The 22,190-nt window shown below is 41.7% G+C and overlaps 1 protein-coding gene across 1 annotated transcript in view; it reads right to left on the bottom strand.

Annotated features, from left to right (window-relative positions):
* DLGAP2 (DLG associated protein 2) overlaps positions 1-22,190 on the bottom strand; it is a 360,498-nt gene that overhangs the window by 19,602 nt on the left and 318,706 nt on the right. The window contains exon 8 of the mRNA XM_030195606.1: positions 11,677-11,768. Within this exon, the coding sequence (XP_030051466.1) occupies positions 11,677-11,768 (92 nt within the window). The remainder of the gene's footprint in view (positions 1-11,676; positions 11,769-22,190) is intronic.

The raw sequence follows: 22,190 nt of genomic DNA, 5'->3' as shown, positions 1-22,190 counted from the left end.
TCAGACTTCTTAAGCCTTTTACAAAGCTTTGGTAGAAAGTGGCCTTATCACACCCTTATGCAGGTTTTTCTGAATTAATTGTCATAAACTAATGTTATTAGAAATACCAAAGTGGTTTGTAAATAATGTGGTAATTGATCTTTGTGTATGAGGGAGGAAAAAGCCTCTGTAGTCCCGGTCCAAGTTTTATCATCTTATGACTCACGGGGTGAATTCATCATCGTCATGAAACAACCTCCAAAGTTTAAGTTTACATTTGAGATTCGATATTCTACATTATACTTGTGCCATTATTATCTGGAAACGTGAAGCATAAAGCACTTATCTTAGTCTTCCTTCCGACGGGGTCCCGTTTCGCCGCATAGGCTTTGTCAAGGACTGCTTATGCTGGTGTCTACAACAGTGAAAACCACAATCAGAAACCATCCTCCAGACTTTCAAATATCTGAATAGTTACACATTCTACACTGATAGACGCCCACGACCTACAAAAGTACCTATGGATTTTCTAATGGAGTTGGCCACGATAACCAAGATCAGTTTTACTTACAAACTTCAGGTATAGCAATGGGCGCCTCATTTGCACCATCAGTGACTACTTTTTTTATGACTGAGTATGAAGACAAGTGGCTCACTAGATGTTCGCAGAAAGCCAATATAATCACGTGGTTGCGTTATATTGATGACGTGTTCCTGATTTGGAAAGGGAAAGGCAACAGTTTAAAATTGTTCGTTGAATGGCTCAACAACAGGATCACTGATATACAATTCATGTATGAAAGTTCAATTAGTAACATTCATTTTCTTGATGTGAACATAGAAAGGAATGGCAACAGCTGTAAGACGACCGTATTCAAAAAAACAACTGACAGAAACACACTCCTACGTTACGGTAGTTGTCACCCGAGAGCCTTGAAGAACAGTCTTCCTTATTCACAATTTCTTAGGTACAGAAGGAATTGTACAGAGAAGAAGGATTTCAAGTCACAAGCAAAAGAGTTGATACACAATTTGGGGGAAAGGGGTTATCCGACTTCAGTTGTCAAGAATGCATACACCAGAGCTAAGTACAGTGAATGGAATTACTTACTGATAGATAGAGAAGTATGTGAGAAGGATAACAATTTTGAAACATTTATCTAAAAAATTTACAAGAGGAGGTGAAGAGGTGGGCAATATCAAAAGAAAGAATTGGGATATAATACAATCTCATCCCCTATTTGTGAAAAGTAGTTTACACATTGCATTTTCCAGAGGAACGAATCTGAAAGAAAGACTCAGTCCAGCGCAATTAAGATCGAAGATTGATCCCACAGGACTGAAAGGCCATTTCAGATGTGGCAGTTGCAGCACATGTACCATCACCAGAGAGGGTGATGAATTTATCAATCTGGTAGACGGGGGAAAAGTACTCCATCAATTCTTATACCAACTGCTGCTCTGACCATGCTGTTTATGTATTACAATGTCCTTGACTAAAGTTATATAGTCTTTTCCACTTAGTTTTAAAAACTTTGTACCACAGCATTAACAGATAGAATCTAGCAGGCACTGCAGGATCTAGTTTAGTCTTCCCGCCCACCCCTTGAACAACTCTTCATCTATAGTCAGTTATTGTAATTAGGATAACAAGCAAGGAGTGCTCTTACAAAGTTTTAAATACATTTCATTACCATCTAAGAAGGAAACACTAAATAAATCATTCAATATACTATATAAACTAAAAGACACTTTTATATTAGGCTAATATCCTTAATACTGTAGCAAATTTTAAATTATTGAAAAACTCAAAAACACTAAGATAGAGCAGTCCAGCAGCGAGAGGGGTGCTATACAGTCTTTTGCATTGAGTGTCACATGTATGATTATCTCTCAGTTGGTGAGATGTCATATGCCCGATGCAAAGAGCTCCTAGCTCTCAGAGAACATTTCCGTTCTCTTGAGGCTAGAGTAGCAGACTTTGTGGAGCTGAGGAAGACAGAGAGGTACATAGAGGAGACCTACAGGGATGTTGTAGAGAAGTCCCACCTCAAGTCTGGTAGCCCCTGTGCTACCTTGGAGGAGGAAGGTCCCCTAGAAGGAGATCATCACCCTGGTGAAGTAGGAAGTACTGCTGTAGCCAGGACCTGTCCACCAGGGGATGTACTATCCTCTTGCACCGAGGATATGTCTCCAAATACTGCCTGGGAGAGAAAGGTTAAGACAGCTGTTGTAGTTGGTGATTTGATCATTAGGCATATAGATAGCTGGGTGGCTGGTGAACGTGAAGATCGCCTGGTGACTTGCCTGCCTGGTGCGAAGGTGGCAGACCTCACGCATCATCTAGATAGGATTTTAGATAGTGCTGGGGTGGAGCTGGCTGTCTTGGAACTATGTGGGTACCAATGACATAGGAAAATGTGGGAGAGAGGTTCTGGAAGCCAAATTTAGGCTCTTAGGTAGAAAGCTCAAATCCAGGGCCCAAGAGACTGACAGAGCTCCGGAGTCTCAATGCGTGGATGAGACGATGGTGCAGGGAGGAGGATTTTAGATTTGTTAGAAACTGGGTAACATTCTGGGGAAGGAGGAGCCTATTCCAAAAGAATGGGCTCCACCTTAACCAGGGTGGGACCAGGCTGCTGGCATCCGCAATTAAAAAGGAGATAGAGCAGCTTTTAAACTAGAAACGGAGGAAAGGCCGACAGTTGCTCAAAAGCGCATGGTTCGGGATAAGGTATCTTCCAAAGATATCACCAAAACAGGGAAGATAGGGTATCCTGATAGTGAGGTTGCAAAAGAGACTGTAGTAGATCAGGTGTCCTTAAATAAAAATAAAAATCAGACAAAAGATTGCAAATGAATACTGTCAAGTACTAAGCATGATATAAATAGGAACAACACACATAGTTTGAAATGTCTATATGCGAATGCCAGGAGCCTAAAAAATAAGATGGGAGAGTTAGAATATATTGCACTAAATGAAAAATTAGATATAATAGGCATCTCTGAGACCTGGTGGAAGAAGGATAACCAGTGGGACACTGTCATACCAGGGTACAAATTATATCGTGGTGATAGGGTGGATCGAATTGGTGGAGGGGTAGCATTGTATATTAAAGAGAGCCTTGAATCAAATAGATTGAAAATTCTGCAGGAAAGAAAACACTTCTTGAAATCACTGTGGATTGAAATGCCATGTGTAAAGGGGAAAAGGATAGTGATACGAGTGTACTACCGTCCGCCTGGCCAGGATGAACAGACAGATGCAGAAATGTTAAAAGAAATTAGGGACGCAAACAAACTGGGCAATGCAATAATAATGGGTGATTTCAATTACCCCGATATTGACTGGGTAAATGTAACATCGGGGCACGCTAGGGTGGTAAAATTCCTTGATGAAATCAAGGCCAGCTTTATGGAGCAGCTGGTACAGGAGCCGACAAGAGAAGGAAAAATTCTGGACCTAGTCCTTAGTGGAGCTCATGATCTGGTGTGGGAAGTAATGGTGCTGGGGCCGCTTGATAACAGTGATCATAATATGATTGGATTTGATATTAGCTTTAAAGTAAGTATACATAGGAAATCAAATACGTTAGCATTTAACTTTAAAAAAGGAGACTATGATAAAATGAGAAGAACAGTGAAAAAAAAACTTAGAGGAGCGGCTGCGAGGGTCAAAAATTTACATCAGGCGTGGATGCTGTTCAAAAACACTATCCTGGAAGCCCAGGCCAAATATATTCCGCGTATTAAAAAGGAGGACGGAAGACCAAACGACAGCCGGCGTGGCTAAAAAGTGAGGTGAAGGAAGCTATTAGAGCTAAAAGAAAATCCTTCAGAAAATGGAAGAAGGAACCAACTGAAAATAATAAGAAACAGCATAAGGAATGTCAAATCAAATGAAAAGCGCTGATAAGGAAGGCTAAGAGGGACTTCGAAAAAAAGATTGCGTTGGAGGCAAAAACATATAGTAACATTTTTTTTTAGGTATATTAAAAGCAGGAAGCCGGCAAAAGAATTGGTTGGACCGCTAGATGACCGAGGAGTGGCCTAGTGGTTAGGGTGGTGGACTTTGGTCCTGAGGAACTGAGTTTAATTCCCACTTCAGGCACAGGCAGCTCCTTGTGACTCTGGGCAAGTCACTTAACCCTCCATTTCCCCATGTAAGCCGCATTGAGCCTGCCATGAGTGGGAAAGCGCAGGGTACAAATGTAACAAAAAAAAGGGGTGATTGGGGAAGACAAAGCCGTAGCAGAGAGATTAAATGAATTCTTTGCTTCGGTCTTCACTGAGGAAGATTTCGGTGGGATACCGGTGCTAGCAATGGTATTAGAAGCTGACAAATCGGAGAAACTTAATGAATTCTTTGTAAACCTGGAGTACGTAATGGGGCAGTTCTACAAACTGAAGAGTAGCAAATTTCCTGGACCAGATGGAATTCATCCCAGAGTACTGATAGAACTGAAAAATGAGCTTGCAGAGCTATTGTTAGTAATATGTAATTTATCCTTAAAATCGAGCGTGGTACCGGAAGATTGGAGGGTGGCCAATGTAATGCCGATTTTTAAAAAAGATTCCAGAGGAGATTCGGGAAATTATAGACCAGTGAGTCTGACGTCGGTGCCAGGCAAAATGGTACAGACTATTATTAAGAACAAAATTACAGAGCATATTCAAAAGCATGGATTAATGAGACAAAGTCAACGTGGATTTAGTGAAGGGAAGTCTTGCCTCACCAATCTACTACATTTCTTTGAAAGGGTGGACAAACATGTAGATAAAGGTGAGCCGGTTGATATTGTGTATCTGGATTTCCAGAAGGCGTTTGACAAAGTACCTCATGAAAGACTCCAGAGGAAATTGGAGAGTCATGGGATAGGAGATAATATTCTATTGTGGATTAAAAACTGGTTAAAAGATAGAAAACAGAGAGTAGGGTTAAATGGACTGCTGCTTTTTAACATATTTATAAATAACCTAGAGTTGGGAGTAACTAGTGAGGTAATTAAATTTGCTGATGACACAAAGTTATTCAAAGTCGTTAAATCATGGGAGGATTGTGAAAAATTACAAGCGGACCTTACGAGACTGGGAGACTGGGCGTCTAAATGGCAGATGACGTTTAATGTGAGTAAGTGCAAAGTGATGCATGTGGGAAAGAGGAACCCGAATTATAGCTACATCATGCAAGGTTCCATGTTAGGAGTCACGGACCAAGAAAGGGATCTAGGTGTCGTCGTTGATGATACGTTGAAACCATCTGCTCAGTATGCTGCAGTAGCTAAGAAAGCAAATAGAATGTTAGGTATTATTAGGCCAGGAATGGAAAACAAAAATGAGGATGTTATAATGCCTTTGTATTGCTCCATGGTGCGATCGCACCTCGAATATTGTGTTCAATTCTGGTCGCTGCATCTCAAAAAAGATATTGTGGAATTAGAAAGGGTACAGAAAAGGGCGACGAAAATGATAAAGAGGATGGGACGACTTCCCTATGAGGAAAGGCTAAAGTGGCTAGGGCTCTTCAGAGGTCTATAAAATAATGAGTGGAGTGGAATGGGTAGATGTGAAGCGTCTGTTTATGCTTTCCAAAAATACTAGGACTAGGGGGCATGCAATGAAGCTACAATGTAGTAAATTTAAAACGAATCAGAGAAGATTTTTCTTCACTCAACGTGTAATTAAACTCTGGAATTTGTTGCCGGAGAATGTGATAAAGGCGGTTAACTTAGCGGAGTTTAAAAAACGTTTGGACGGCATCCTAAAGGAAAAGTCCATAGACCATTATTAAATGGACTTGGGGGAAAATCCACTATTTCTGGAATAAGCAGTATAAAATGTTTTGTGCTTTTTTGGGATCTTGCCAGGTATTTTTGACCTGTATTGGCCACTGTTGGAAACAGGATGCTGGGTTTGATGGACCTTTGGTCTTTCCCAGTATGGCAATACTTATGTACTTATGTAAACCACAAGGCAATTACATACTCGCCTTATAGAACACAAATCTTGTCTGAAATGTAAATTACCAGGTTCCCCTTTAACAGCACATTGTAATGCCACTAAACACGAATTTTCAGAATTCCAATGCTTTGCGATTGATCAAATTTGAACAGACAGTAAAAGCTAAACACCTCCTACAATTGGAGCAGCGATGGATCTTCAAGTTGAAAGCCCTAGAACCCAAGGGTCTCAACACGATTATACAATAGACAACATTTTTTTAAGACCGCCTTTAGTTGGCACTATCCCTTTAAAAGATTTAGACCAATGACTTCTGGTGCACATCAATGAGCGTCCATAAATTCAGGCGCCATTTTTTGAACGGTTTGTTTGGGATAGCAGAGATAATTCAAGCTGCATCCAATTAAGTACTTATTACTTGAATGGTACAAGAGTGCAGGGCATAACAAATGCTGTGCTTGTAAGAATCCTCAGTGTAGAATGTGTAACTATTCAGATATTTGAAAGTCCGGAGGATGGCTTCTGATTGTGGTTTTCACTGTTGTAGACACCAGCATAAGCAGTCCTTGACAAAGCCTTTACGTCAAAACAGGACCCCATGAGAAGGAAGACTAAGCTAAGTGCTTATGCTTCACGTTTCCAGACAATAATGGCACAAGTATAAAGTATAATATTGAATCACAAATGCAAGCTTAAACTTTGGAGGTTGTTTCAAGCCGATGATGAATTCACCCCGTGAGTTATAAGACGATAAAACTTGGACCGGAGCTAAAGAAGCTTTTTCCTCCCTCATACACAGAAGCGAAGATACTTACCTGTAGCAGGTATTCTTCAAGGACAGCAGGCTGATTGTTCTCACATGTGGGTCGATGTCTGCGTCTGCCCAGGAATCGGCATTTTGCAAGCAAAACACAAAAAAGGTTTTGCCAGAGTCTTCTGGTTCGCGTGCAGCGCACACCGCGCATGCGCGGACCAATTTCCCGCCCGTCGCGTGAATGCGTTCCTCAATTAAATCAAAAAGCATAAAAAGAAACAAATAACAACCCCAAAGGGGAGGCCAGGGTGGCTACACCACTGGCACTAACTGATTTGTGCTGTCATGCCCACTCTGTGCCCCAGACACACTCCCTCAGAGAAAAATTAAGAAACATATTTTAGCACATAGTCTGCATACACACATTGAGCTTTTACTGCAGGTCTCCTCAGTGCATCCCACAGCTTAGTAAAAGGAGCCCTACAGCTGCTGCAAAACAAATTAAAAAGTCTTTTTTTGAGTATCCAGTGGATCCCCAAATGGTTTTACAATTTGTTGTGAATGAAAATGCCTTGGTGCGTTACCACAAATACTTTTCAAAATCAGTATAAACATATAACATTAGAGAGCTCTTTTACTAAAATGTGGTAAGTTTTTGCACTTACTGCACAGTAGTTTCAAAAATGAATGTGTGGTACGTTCAAAGCTTGTGTGGTAAATGCAGAAGGCATGCCCGGCATCTGCCCTGCATTTACAGCACCGGGCAGGCTTTACTACAATAAAACAATATTGCTGTAGCGGTACACCTCCTTGATCCAATCCTCCCCCTTCTCCAATAAGAAGACCCACCATCTGAATCTCCCCATCAAGAAGCCCTGCAGCGAGGGAGAAGGTGGGCCTAGATTCTCCTTGCTTACTTGCAGGCTGGGTGCTCCATGACACACACACACTTTCATAGCCAGGAAAATGCAAAATTAACTGTCAATTGTAACGTCCATGCTTTCCTTGCTGAAGTAACATGGGAGTTACCAAATTAAGGGACTCTTTTACGAAGCTGCGGCAAAAGGGGGCCTGCGCTGGTGCCAGCATTTGTCTTTCATGTGTGCTGAGGCCCCCTTTTACCACAGTGGGTAAAAGGGAAGTCTCTCTTTCCTGCAAGAAATGGCTGCGTAGCAAGTAAAGCACTTGCTGTGTGGCCATTTCTGGCAGGGAACCCTTATCGCCACCCACTGAGGTGGCGATAGGGGCTCCCACGCTAACCCGGCAGTAACCAAGCAGTGCATGGCACTGCCTGATTACCATCGGGTACACTCTGGTGCCCTAAAAATAAATATATTTTTGTAACGCCAGATATGACGATGCGCTAGCGGTACTTCCTGTTTAGTGAGTATGCTCAGTTTCATTACAACGAGTGTGCATGGTGCTGAAAAACAGGACAGGGCGCCAGCAATGTAAGACCAGCGTGAGACAGACGCCTTAGCTGGCGGGGGTTGGGGACCCCCGCCAGCCAAACTGGGGGCCCTGGAGCCAGTTTGAGGGGGCCCAGGCCCCTGTGGCCCCCCCGCAGCTACGCCACTGCCGTCACCATTATGCAGGTGGTAAGGGCTCAGGCACTCAGCATGTGCTAATCAATTAACGCATGGGAATGTAGGTGCTCTAACCGATTAGTGCAGAACATGCCCACTCTCCACCCTCAGACACACCCCCTGCACCAAAAAATACATTTTATTTTTTAGCACGTAGGTAGCATGTAAATGAGGCAAAATTACTGTGGAACACCTCAGAAGGTCTTCTACTAAGCTGCGGTAGTGTTTTTAGCTCACGGTAGAAATCAGCTGGCAGTAAATGCTGAGATGCCCATTATATTCCTAGGGGCGTCTTGGTGTTTACTGCTAGCTGATTTCTACAGCGATCTAAAAACACTATCATGGCTTAGTAAAAGACCCCCCAAGTGCGCTCCACGGTATACCATTTTTTTTTGCTGCTGTAAGCATGCGGTAGTGCTTACTGCAGCTTTGTAAAAGGACCCCTATGTTTTTGGTGAGTGCTATACAGGCAGTTTAATGAAGCAATCAGATAAATAGAATTTTGCAGATGATAATGGGAACTTCTTTTCTACAAGGCAGATATGTATCTAATTTTATTTTATTTATTTATTGCATTTGTATCCCACATTATCCCACCTCTTTGCAGGCTCAATGTGGCTTATAATTCATCGTGGATATTGGAAATAGAAAATATACATTTGGTTTATAGAGGGTTTGGGTTACATGATGGTAAAGTACTTGGTTGTATTACAGCAAAGACGTTATAAGACATTCCTATCTATATTAAAGATTGTGTAGTTACACGTGTTGATCTTTGTGATATATCTTTTCGAAGAGATAAGTTTTCAGTAGTTTGCGGAAATTGGCCAGTTCATGGACCGTTTTCAGGTTGCGTGGTAGTGTGTTCCATAGTTGCGTGCCCATATAGGAAAAGGTAGACGCATGCAACAATTTGTATTTCAGACCTTTACAATTGGGAGGGTGAAGATTGAGGAATGTGCGAGAAGATTTTATTGCGTTCCTGTGAGGTAGTTCTATTAGGTCTGACATGTAGGCTGGGGCGTCTCCATGGATGATCTTATGGACTAGGGTACAAAGTTTGAACGTGATGCATTCTTTAAGTGGGAGCCAGTGTAGTTTTTCTCGTAGTGGTGTTGCGCATTCATATTTTGATTTGCCGAATATTAATCTGGCTGCTGTGTTCTGGGCTGTCTGGAGTTTTTTAAGTATTTGCTCTTTGCAACCAGTGTATAGTGAATTACAGTAGTCCAGATGACTGAGTACTAGTGATTGTACCAGATTGCGGAAGACGGACCTTGGAAAAAATGGTTTAATTCTTTTTAGTTTCCATTGAGTGGAACATCTTCTTGGTTATGTTTGTAGCATGATTCTCAAGTGTTAGGTGTTGATCAATGGTGACTCCAAGAATTTTTAGGGTGTCCGAAACTGGTAGGTTTAGATTAGGTGTGTTGATGGTGGTGAATTTATTCTTATTGTATTGCGAAGTGAGTACAAGGCATTGGGTTTTTTCTGCGTTAAGTTTCAGCTGAAATGCGTCTGCCCAGGAGTTCATGATGTGTAGGCTATGCTTGATTTTGTTGGAGATTTCCCTTAGATCTTGTTTGAATGGGATGAAGATCGTTACATCATCAGCATATATATGTGGGTTCAAGTTCTGATTCGATAGTAGTCTGGCCAAGGGTGCCATCATTAGGTTGAATATGGTCGGTGAGAGGGGGGATCCCTGTGGAACACCACATTCAGGTGTCCATGTAGCTGATGTAGCCGAATTTGATGTCACTTGATAAGAGCGTGTAGTTAGGAACCCCTTAAACCAGTTGAGAACGTTGCCTCCGATGCCGAAGTATTCGAGGATGTGTAATAAAATTCCATGGTCAACCATATCAAATGCACTTGACATGTTGAATTGTTACAGTAGTATGTTGTTCCCGTTTGCTATCAGTTGTTTGAGTTTTGTCATGAGTGTAACTAATACGGTTTCAGTGCTGTGATTGGCGCGGAATCCTGACTGGGAATCGTGTAATATTGAGAACTTGTTTAGATATTCTGTGAGTTGTTTGGTCACCATACCTTCTTTTCTTTGCATCCTTGGGTATGGGGATGAGTAAAATGTTACCTTTCTCCATTGGGAATACTCCGTTTTGTAGCATAAAGTTTACGTGGTTTGTTAGGTCCGTTATGAATTGTTGAGGGGCTGATTTCATGAGGTTGTTTGGGCAAATGTCTAATTTGCAGTGAGATTTGGCGGTAGTATTGTGAATTCAGTCCAGATCCTGTCTGCTGGGTAAACTCCAGGGTCTGGGTCTAGGCATTCTAGGAGTGCAGTGTAGTCGATGGGGCTGACAGGTATTTTGAGTCGCAGTTGTATGATTTTCTCCTTGAAGTACTTCGCCAAGTCATCAGCTCCTGGTGTGTCTTTGCTGTTGTTAGTGACTGGGGTAGTATCTAGTAATTTATTCATGAGTTGGAAGAGTTTGTGTGTGTCTTTGTAATTTGGGCCAATTTCAGTTTTGTAGTATTGTCTTTTGGTTTGTCTTATTGTATATTTATATTTCCTTCGGAGTTGCTTCCAAGCGTTGAGAGTGGGATCATCTTTCTTTTTATTCCATGCACGTTCTAGTTTCCTAACTTGTGTTTTAAGTTTTTTCAATTCTTCATTGAATCCATATCATTTCTTAAATTAAATACTTAAATTAGTCACCTTACTTTCTAATCTTCATACTCTCTTACCTATCCATGGGCCCTGTTTACTAAACCATCTTGTAGGTGCATTAACATTTTTAACGTGTGTTAACCTTGTATGCGCGTTAACTGTGTATGCACCTCAATATCCCTATAGGCACCTACACAGTTAGCGCGCACGCTAATTGTAGGCATGTTAAAAACGCTAACACGCCTTAGTAAACAGGGCCATATATGTTCCATCTTTGCTTATACCCTTCACTATCAATTAAAATGTTCTATTACATATTGTGTTGACACTATAAGTAGTGTACCACGCCATACTTTCTATTGTTATTTGAATATTTTTACTGCTGTAATTGTCTATTGCTCATGTTTGATCTATTTTTACTGTACACTGCCTTGAGCGAATTCCCTCAAAAAGGTGGTACATAAATCCTAATAAATAAAATAAATTTCAGCAGAGAATTTTCAGAGAAGGAAGATATTGAAACATGGGTTCATGGGATTTTGGTCCTTTATTTGAAGGATCAAAAAAAAAAAAAAAGATACCATAGTATGAGATTTCCAGATCAAATAAGTCCCTTCTTTAGAGGATGACTGTGTTTGGGAAAAATGTGCATTTGTAGGATGCTGGATCTCAGTGTGTGCATAGATGGATCACTGAGTAGTACAAATCAAACAAATGATAACATGGCATATTTTTGCAGACTCTCATATGTATTGACTTACCAGATTTTGTTGACAAAGCCAATAAAACTGCTGGAATTTCTGAGACATCAGAAGCTGAGCACTTCCAACGGCACTCCGGATCTTCCCTAGAACTAAACAGGTGGAAATGCCCCATCAATCTATGATTGTGCTGGAATAAGAAATATTCTATAAAATATCTTCATATAAGATTACTTTTGGTACTGTGCTTTTGAAAGCAATGTTTGAGGCAGTAAAGGTAGTTTGGGCATCATGTATGCAGAATGCACATCTTTACCTAAGAAGAATCATCTTGCTTTTGTTCTTCCCAGAAACAATCACTAATGAATGACAACACTGTGATGTCACTGATAAACCTGAGGTAGTATTTCAGAGAATGAAAACTATGGCAGCCTCCACTAGCTTGCAATGGCCTTAAAGCATAAGGTTCAAGAAGTAGGATCGACACAAGTGCAAGATGAATCTCATTGGCAGTAGGTAGTAGAAAACTAGAACAATTTTATTTCTAACTCATGCAGTTACAGTTTTAAAAAAAGATATTCAAACATTATTTTCAGACCGATTATTCAATCACTAGCTCTATTTAGAACATTTAAAATATTTCAGGGGCCTTTTTACAAAGTGCGGGAGGGTTAACGTGTGGGTAGCGTGCACCCAATCAGCACTACCACCAGGGTAGTGTGTGTGCCTGGTGGTAATTCTGAGTTTGTTGTGTGCCAAATCCCACGGTAGAAAATAATTTTCTATTAACAACCGCTGGGATCGTTCCTGGTGGTAACCGGCAGTGAGCCCTTACCGCTAGGTCAATGGGTGGCAGTAAGGGCTCAGGTCATAAATAGGCATGTGCTAGTTTTAATATTAGCACAGGCTCTTTTCCCGGCCCATTAAGAAATAGTCTTTTTCTCAGCCGTGGTAAAAAAATGGCCCAACACGAGCCTAAAAGATGCGCCCACACTACTGCACGCCACTTTTTACTGTGGATTTGTAAAAGGACCCCTGAATTCATATAGTATTTCCAGCAAAATTCCTAGGTCAGAAATGGCAAACTCATATTAATGTACACCACCATAATATAATTTCGCTCTAACCTCTAATAGTAACACACGAGAACCAAGAAATAATATAAAAGTATTAACAAAACGAACCCTCAATAGACCAGGGAGTCTACATAGATGGTCAATCCCCGAAAGGGCTTATCATCACTGGTTTCTCTCACTTCTCTGAAAACAAACCTCTACGGAAAACAACTCTATACAGAGAAAAAAAACGCTGAAGACAAAAAAAAAAGAGAGAAAGAACTATAACTATCAAGGTTCGCAAGGATTAGTGTCAGAGTATTTCATTTTCAATGGAGATTTATACCTACAACTGTCTGGCATTGCAATGGGTGCTTCATGTGCCCCTTCAGTTGCCAACTTGTTTATGGTCAATTTGGAGGATCAAGTGATTTAGAAGCTGCCTCTTTTTCAATATGTTCTCTGTTGGTGTTGTTTTATTGATGTTTTTGTTATTTGGTTGGATACTGAAGAAACTTTGAATGATTTTGTGATATCTTTGAACAATTGTCATCCTTCCATAAAATTTCAATATCAAGTCCACTAATCAGAAATATGCTTTCTGGATGTTAAAAAGTTAGCAATTGTAATAGAATGTTAGACACTGCCATTTACACTAAAAGTACTGACCGTAACACCTTGTTGGATTATGATAGCATGTACCCTTTTTACACTAAAAATAGCCTTCCATTTGCCCAATTTTTATGATATCGAAGAATATGTGATTCATCTGAGAAATATAAAGAGGCATCTAAGGAATTATAAGATAAACTAAACCTCAAAGGCGTGGATATCCTAAGAAAATAATTAAGCATGCATATAAAAGAGCCTTTTTCAACCATCGTGAAATTTTATTAAAAGATCATAATCAGAAATCTTTTACTGACATTTCTTGTATATTGTATATCTCCAAAGGTTGCTAAAATCATATGGAGCAACTGGCGTATATTGTCGACTCATTTTGTTTTTTCACAAAGGAGATGCACGGTCTCCTATTCAAGGAGAGCCAATTTAGCTGACCTGTTCTGTCGTTCTGATATTTGGACTAATAAAACTGTTCAAAATCTGGGTCACTTTAAATATGGCTGTTGTGTGATATGTGAAGTCACTAATGAAACTTTTAAATTTTGGGACAAGGTCAGGAAGCGATGGATCTTTATCAGATGTTCAATGAACTGTACTTCAAAGGTGGTGATATATTTGATTGAATGTCCTTGCGGTTTGCAATACATTGGTCAAACTGACAGAATGCTGAAGACGAGGCTGGTTGAACACAAGCATAGCATTAATGTAGAGAAAACCTATATGCCTTTGGTGAAACAATGTATACAGTTACAACGTTCATTTGAGTAATTACAACGCATGGCTATTGAATAGATAATTGATAATGGTCAAAGAGGAGATATTTCCCGTTGTTCACATCAAAAAGAACAGAGATGGATCTACATTTTGCAAACTATGGTACCATATGGATTAAATGGTCCTCTTGAATGGGAGGTATTTTATTGATTTGAAGTGATTGTTGTTTAACCTGATAGTGCATTCCATTGGCCGCTTTTGGTGATGTCATGTAATGGGAGGTTCTTTTGGAGAGCGTTTATATTCGGTCTGTTGCCATTTTTGGGGTCCATTCGTATGGCTAATTACTCTGACACTAATCCTTGAGAACTTTGGTAGTTATAGTTCTTTCTCTGTTTTTTTTTGGTTTCAGCAGTTTTTTTCTCTGTAGAGTTTTTTCCGCTGAGGTTTGTTTTCAGAGAAGTGAGAGAAACCAGTGATGATAAGCCCTTTTGAGGACTGACCATCTATGTAGGCTCCCTGGGCTATTGAAGTTTCGTTTTGGTAATACATTTATATTATTTCTTGGTTCTCGTGGGTTACTGTTAGAGGTTAGTGCAAAATTATATTACGGTGGTGTACACTTGACTTTGCTGTTCAGTATTTTGGATTTTTGAAACTCATATTAATACCAGATGAAATGAAGTCAAAAGTAGGAAGATTGCGAGGTGAAGGAAGAGGAAGGAAGCCACTTACTTGGATAAGTAATTTGGAGAAGGTGAAGAAAGCATTTCAAAACTCGCTAAGAAGGAGCAATAGGGATGAGCATAAGTAGTTGATTCCAAAGAATGAGTGATAACAAATGGAATGATGAGATCTGAGTTATGGAGTAGGGAAGAAACAGGAAAGACAGAAGGTGCTAGAAAATGAAATGAAAACAGAGTGTAACAAGAGATAAGCAGTATTATTTTCTTCAATTTGTTGACCGCTTTTCCTAATGCTCAAAGTGACTACATTAGCAAATAACATTTAAAACAGTCAAAAACATAAACAAATACAAGATATAATCACAATTAAAAAGAAATGTATTGACCATCTAAATCCTTAAGTTTAAAACTAAGAGGTTAATTTCAATGGTATGGTAGTAGCATAAAGTTAAATTAATATCTTTAGCAGATTTTCTGCTGGGGACTCTGTTTAAGTGGCACCACTGAAAATCCACAGATAAAGATCAATGCATAGGTTATCAATTTAACTTTATTCCTGTTTTTGTGTGCAGCATCACTTAAATGTATACTTTATATGGCTCATGTTTTATATTTGTTTTTATAGACTCCTGAAGAAGGTGCCACGGCGCCGAAACACGGCTGTGTTGAGTCGACTTGTTGCAATAAACATTACTTTTTATTTAAAATCATACGTCTTCTCCATTGTTTGAAAAGAGCCTATCTTCCCCACCCCCCCCCCCCTCTATTTACTTTATACGGCTAACAGATGAATATCACCGCTTAGGGAGATGACCCTGGAATGTTCCTCAGCCAAATGGGGGTAGTTACTGATATCTGTTAAGTGAATACTGCATGATTTTTGCCCCTTAACACACGTTAAACAGCAAAATTATGTATTATTTTATGGTAACACAAATTTAAGGTACCACAGGCTATAAAATAATAAGATGCAAAGCATGATAATACATGTGAAACACTTCATTATTAAGACATTTTTGAACTTATAAGCAGAGTTATTCTAGGAAAAATAATGTCATCTCAAAACTGGTGTTATTTTTCCTACATGAGAGTATGAGACCGCTAACTTGCAGCTCATCTTAAAGAGGCTGGAGCTGAATATGTAAAAGAGTATTCTGGGGGGATCCTTCCCCCAGCAAAGACCCTTCTGAGATACCCCAATCACAGCAGACCCCCCATTCTCCCAAAGACACCTAAGTGGCCAAGAAATTAAGCATCACCCACCCCTTGTTGATCCCCTCAAACCCTCCCAAGACCCTTTTCTGGGCTTAACTTCAGTAACTACCGGCAGTGGCGATCCTAGCCGGCATGACACCCGGGCGGAGCGCCAATGCGCCCCCCCCCCCGGGAGCAGCGCCCCCCCCGGTGAAATGACACCCCCCCAGGTGCACGCCACTGGAGGGGGGGTGCCGTGGCGCGCGCCTGACAGCTGAGTTTGCTGACTTCGCTAACTTCGCTGCAGCTCCCTCTGCCCCGGCCGGAACAGGAAGTAACCTGTTCCGGGGCAACTAGCTACAGTGGTGGAAATAAGTATTTGATCCCTTGCTGATTTTGTAAGTTTGCCCACTGACAAAGACATGAGCAGCCCATAATTGAAGGGTAGGTTATTGGTAACAGTGAGAGATAGCACATCACAAATTAAATCCGGAAAATCACATTGTGGAAAGTATATGAATTTATTTGCATTCTGCAGAGGGAAATAAGTATTTGATCCCCCACCAACCAGTAAGAGATCTGGCCCCTACAGACCAGGTAGATGCTCCAAATCAACTCATTACCTGCATGACAGACAGCTGTCGGCAATGGTCACCTGTATGAAAGACACCTGTCCACAGACTCAGTGAATCAGTCAGACTCTAACCTCTACAAAATGGCCAAGAGCAAGGAGCTGTCTAAGGATGTCAGGGACAAGATCATACACCTGCACAAGGCTGGAATGGGCTACAAAACCATCAGTAAGACGCTGGGCGAGAAGGAGACAACTGTTGGTGCCATAGTAAGAAAATGGAAGAAGTACAAAATGACTGTCAATCGACAAAGATCTGGGGCTCCACGCAAAATCTCACCTCGTGGGGTATCCTTGATCATGAGGAAGGTTAGAAATCAGCCTACAACTACAAGGGGGGAACTTGTCAATGATCTCAAGGCAGCTGGGACCACTGTCACCACGAAAACCATTGGTAACACATTACGACATAACGGATTGCAATCCTGCAGTGCCCGCAAGGTCCCCCTGCTCCGGAAGGCACATGTGACGGCCCGTCTGAAGTTTGCCAGTGAACACCTGGATGATGCCGAGAGTGATTGGGAGAAGGTGCTGTGGTCAGATGAGACAAAAATTGAGCTCTTTGGCATGAACTCAACTCGCCGTGTTTGGAGGAAGAGAAATGCTGCCTATGACCCAAAGAACACCGTCCCCACTGTCAAGCATGGAGGTGGAAATGTTATGTTTTGGGGGTGTTTCTCTGCTAAGGGCACAGGACTACTTCACCGCATCAATGGGAGAATGGATGGGGCCATGTACCGTACAATTCTGAGTGACAACCTCCTTCCCTCCGCCAGGGCCTTAAAAATGGGTCGTGGCTGGGTCTTCCAGCACGACAATGACCCAAAACATACAGCCAAGGCAACAAAGGAGTGGCTCAGGAAGAAGCACATTAGGGTCATGGAGTGGCCTAGCCAGTCACCAGACCTTAATCCCATTGAAAACTTATGGAGGGAGCTGAAGCTGCGAGTTGCCAAGCGACAGCCCAGAACTCTTAATGATTTAGAGATGATCTGCAAAGAGGAGTGGACCAAAATTCCTCCTGACATGTGTGCAAACCTCATCATCAACTACAGAAGACGTCTGACCGCTGTGCTTGCCAACAAGGGTTTTGCCACCAAGTATTAGGTCTTGTTTGCCAGAGGGATTAAATACTTATTTCCCTCTGCAGAATGCAAATAAATTCATATACTTTCCACAATGTGATTTTCCGGATTTAATTTGTGATGTGCTATCTCTCACTGTTACCAATAACCTACCCTTCAATTATGGGCTGCTCATGTCTTTGTCAGTGGGCAAACTTACAAAATCAGCAAGGGATCAAATACTTATTTCCACCACTGTACGTGTATTCTGTAACATGGTGCACCTAAATTCTAAGCCTCATCGTTGAAAAGGGGGTGTGGCCATGGGCAGGGCATGATGTTTCTACTATCTATGTGCATTATTACAGAATACACCCGCTCTGCACCTAATTTAGGTATCAGGATTTATGCCAAGTAAAACATGGCCTAAATGGATGCAACTAAATTTGGTCATGTGGAGAGATGCTTGCTGTGTTCTATACACTGCGCGGAATTTTAAGCCGATTCTATAAAATTTAGGCGTACTTTAGAGAATATGCCGAGGCGTATTTATTTTCTATGTGGCTTTTCAGGCACCATACATAGAATCTAGCCCTAAGGGCCTTATTCTATAAAGGTTATGCTTCTAAATTTATACTCCTAAATTTATGAGTATAATTAATGCTCATAAATTTAGGAGAGTAATTTATGCTCCAAAATGTATGGTAAATCTATGAGTGTAATAGGCCCTAAATTAGGAGCATAAATTTAGGATTATGCTCATAATTTAGGAGTGTAAATTTAGGAGAATAACCTTCATAGAATAAGGTCCTAATTGTGCTAATCACCAATAATCAGCTATAATTGGAGTTAATTGATACTAATTTGCAGTTATGCTTGTCGCTACACTTAGTTCTATAACCTTAGCACATAAATCCTTTAGCACGTAACTGCTGGGGAGAGTAGATGCATTTTCTGTGTTTAAAAAAAATACATATATCTAATATAATAATTTGCTACTTGAACGTTCAAATGTGTCTCACTGGGATCGTAACCACCTGCTGACGTCACTGGCCAGCACTAGAACCCTGCTTGCCTGAAGTCAGGAGGTGGTTACGATCCCAGTGAGAGACGCAGGAAGCACGCGACTGGCAAAAAGAAGAGCGGCCAGAGACGTTGCTCAGAGAACGGCACCGGAAAAAAAGAAGAGTGGGAGCCGCTTCACTGACAGTTGAAGAACAGCGGGAGCAGGCAGAGACGTTCCACACACAACGGCACCGGAAGAAAAGAAAAGAAAAGAAGAAAAGAAGAGCAGGAATTGCTTCAGAGCTGCTTCACTGACAGTTCCTGTCCCGGGCTCGCTCCCTCCCTCCCTCCGATTTTTAAAATTGATCTTCACTCACCACATCGGCGTTACAGCAGCAGCAGCAGCGGTACAACGCATGCAGGCTCGGCCCATCTCTCTGTCTTAGCTCTGGTCCCGCCCTCATTTCCTGTTTCCACAAGGGAGGGACCAGAGCTAAGACAGAGAGACGGGCCGAGCCTGCATGCGTTGTGCCGCTGCTGCCGTAACGCCGACGTGGTGAGTGAAGATCAGTTTTAAAAATCGGAGGGAGGGAGGGAGCCTGGAACGGAAACTGTCAGTGATGTGGATAAGAAAGTTGAAAGTAATCAGTAGTTGATGTAAATTTTAAATTCTTATTACACTGATTTAACCACTGCCAAAGATCCTGCCCATATGAAAAAAAATAACATCAACATATCGTCTCCATTCCAGATATATTGATAATATTGTGAACTGTACAAAAAATTATCCTCAAAGGACCCTGGAACTGGGAGGGAGGGGGAGAAAGGACCCTGGAACAGGGAGGGAGGGAGGGAGATAGGGGGAGAAAGGACCCTGGATCTGGGAGGGAGGGAGAGGGGGAAAATGACCCTGAAACTGGGAGAGAATGGGGGGAAGGACCATGGAACTCGGAGGGAGGGGGAAGTGGGGAAAGGAGAGAGGGAGGGGGAAAGGAGAGAGAGGGAGGGGGAGGGGGAAAGGAGAGAGAGAGGGAGGGGAGGGAGGGAGGAGGGCCTGGAACTGGGAGGGAATGGAAGTGGGAGGGGGGCCTGGAACTCGGAGGGGGGAGGTGGAAGGAGGAGGTGTGTGAGAATTGCTGCACCATGATGGATGGAAGGGGCAGGGGAGAGATCCTGCATATGGATGAATGCAGGGGAAACAGCATAATTGATGCACATGGGACACACACTACACTCTCTCACTCACACAGACAGACACAAACATTCTGTTTCTCAATCACACACTGTCTCTCTCTGACACACACGCTTTCTCTCTCACACATATTCACTCTCTGACACATACTCATTCACTCTCTCACACATACTCTCTCCTAACACTTGCTGAAGGAAGGCTTGGCCTGGGGTGCTGGCAGATATTCAGAGCATTAAGGGTATCAAGCATTTGGTATACCACCTTATCTGTGGTACAACCAAAGCACTTTATATATTAAATATAGGTTCTTTCTCTATCCTTAGTGAGTTTCCAAGTTAGGTTTTATACCAGCTGAAAGACATGCATAGGTTTTTTTTTTTTTTTTTTAAAGGGCCTATATCAGCCAGGACTTCACACAAGGAAGTAAACGGTTTTAAAGACTTAACTGTAAAACTTTAGGCCGAGTTAATAAATAGGCTCTTTAGAAACAGGACTCCCAATTACTCAGTCCAGCTACAATGAATGCCAGAAGATATAGTTACAGCGGTTAGTGTACCTGGGTTTTAAAAAGGTTTGGACAAGTTCCTGGAGGAAAAGTCTATAGTCTGTTATTGAGCTGGACATGGGGGAAGCCACTGCTTTGCCCGGGTTTGATAGCATGGAATGTTGCTACTAATTGGGTTTTTGCCAGGTACTTATGACCTGGATTGGCCACTGGTCGAAACAGGATACTGGGCTAGATGAACCACAGGTCTGACTCAGTATGGCTATTCTTATGTTCTTATGTAAATAACACAGTTCTATTGACTTGGCTTTGGATATTCTATGGATAAAAAAGGAATGTTTCATGTTTTAGTATTTTTTTCTTCCACTTTAAACTTATGATTTTGCTAATCTATTCTCCAGTTCATCCACAGAACAAAGAATGCTGACTTTCAACAGTAGTTTTTGGAAGGAGTAACATTTCATTTTCTTTCTTTATTTTTTTAAATAGTTAGCTACAATTCACTAGGGGGCACTAGTACTCCTGGTAAACAAATTGATAACATATTCTTGTCATTGCTCAGATACCAACCATTTCATTTTAGTTGTGTTTCTTTTAATAGTAGTGATCTCAGAACATCTAAGGTCTCCAAAGACAGAGGAAAAAGGGAAAAACCTTTGGTTTACAGTTGGAACGAGATGTACCAAAAATATTAGATTTAGGGGGGAATTCATCAAACAATGTAGTGGCCTTAAAGCATGTTAAGGAAATTAGCACACGGCAAATGCTAAAAGCCCATAGGTATAGAATGGGCTTTTAGCATTTAGTGGGTGCTAATTTCCTTAATGCACGTTAAGGCCATAACATCGCTTGATGAGTTCCCCTCTTAGCACCCAAAGTACAAGCTGGGATTTGGATATACAGGCGGAAAAAAATAGCTTGAAGGTGAATGGACCAAAGCATTCTCAAAATATTTTGTCCATTTAGAATCCACCTTGGTCTTGTGGCCCATAAGTTACTTCCATTATAACGCCATTAACAAAAATTCAGCTGTTCCGGGGCAGAGGGAGCTGCAGTGAATGAGCGAAGTTTAGCGAACTCGGAGGAGCAGGCGCGCGCCGCGGCACCCCCCAGCGGCGTGCACCCGGGGCGGACCGCCCCCACCACCCTCCCCTTGGTACGCCACTGACATATGGCACTGTAAGTTGTGCGAAGAAATCCAGATGTATTCTGTATTCCGCGCACAACTTCATTGAATAACAAATCAATCAGTGCTGATAATTGGTGACTTAACAAGCAATAATTGTCACTAATTGGCATTAATTAGACTTTACATGCACAACTTGCTCTAAAGTGATGTACGTAAATTCTAAGGCGTGGGTGTGAAAAGGGGTCGTGGCCATGGGCATGGAATGGGTGGTTCATGGGGGGTTCCTAAGAACTATGGGGCTCTTTTACTAAGTGGCAGTAAGCCCACTGTGGGCTTGCCATGCACCAAACAGGAACTACCACCATGCTACTGCAGCAGCCCGGCGGTAGTTTCTACCACTGGTGCGTGCCATTTCCGGCACTACAAAAATATTTATTATTTTTGTAGCGCCGGTGTTTACCCAGCAGTAATTAGGCAGTGCCGCGCGCTGCCTGGTTACCGCCGGGTTAGCGCAGGAGCCAGTACCATCACCTCAATGGGTGGCAGTAAGTGCTCCCCCCTGAAATGACCATGCAGTAAGTGGTTCAGTTACCGCATGGCCATTTCTTTTAAGAAAAAAAAGACAGCCTTTTACCCGCTGCAGTAAAAGGGGGCCTCAGCATGCATTAGAAACACATGATGATTCTAGTGCAGGCCCCCTTTTACCACAGCTTAGTAAAAGAGCCCCTATGTGCACTGTTATAGAATATGCCCGATCCGCGTATAAATTAGGCAT

This window comes from Microcaecilia unicolor, chromosome 3, assembly GCF_901765095.1.
Source record: "Microcaecilia unicolor chromosome 3, aMicUni1.1, whole genome shotgun sequence".
Lineage (NCBI taxonomy): Eukaryota > Metazoa > Chordata > Amphibia > Gymnophiona > Siphonopidae > Microcaecilia > Microcaecilia unicolor.
The sequence above is the reverse complement of the archived record's forward strand: the minus strand, read 5'-3'. Positions and strand labels throughout refer to the sequence as shown.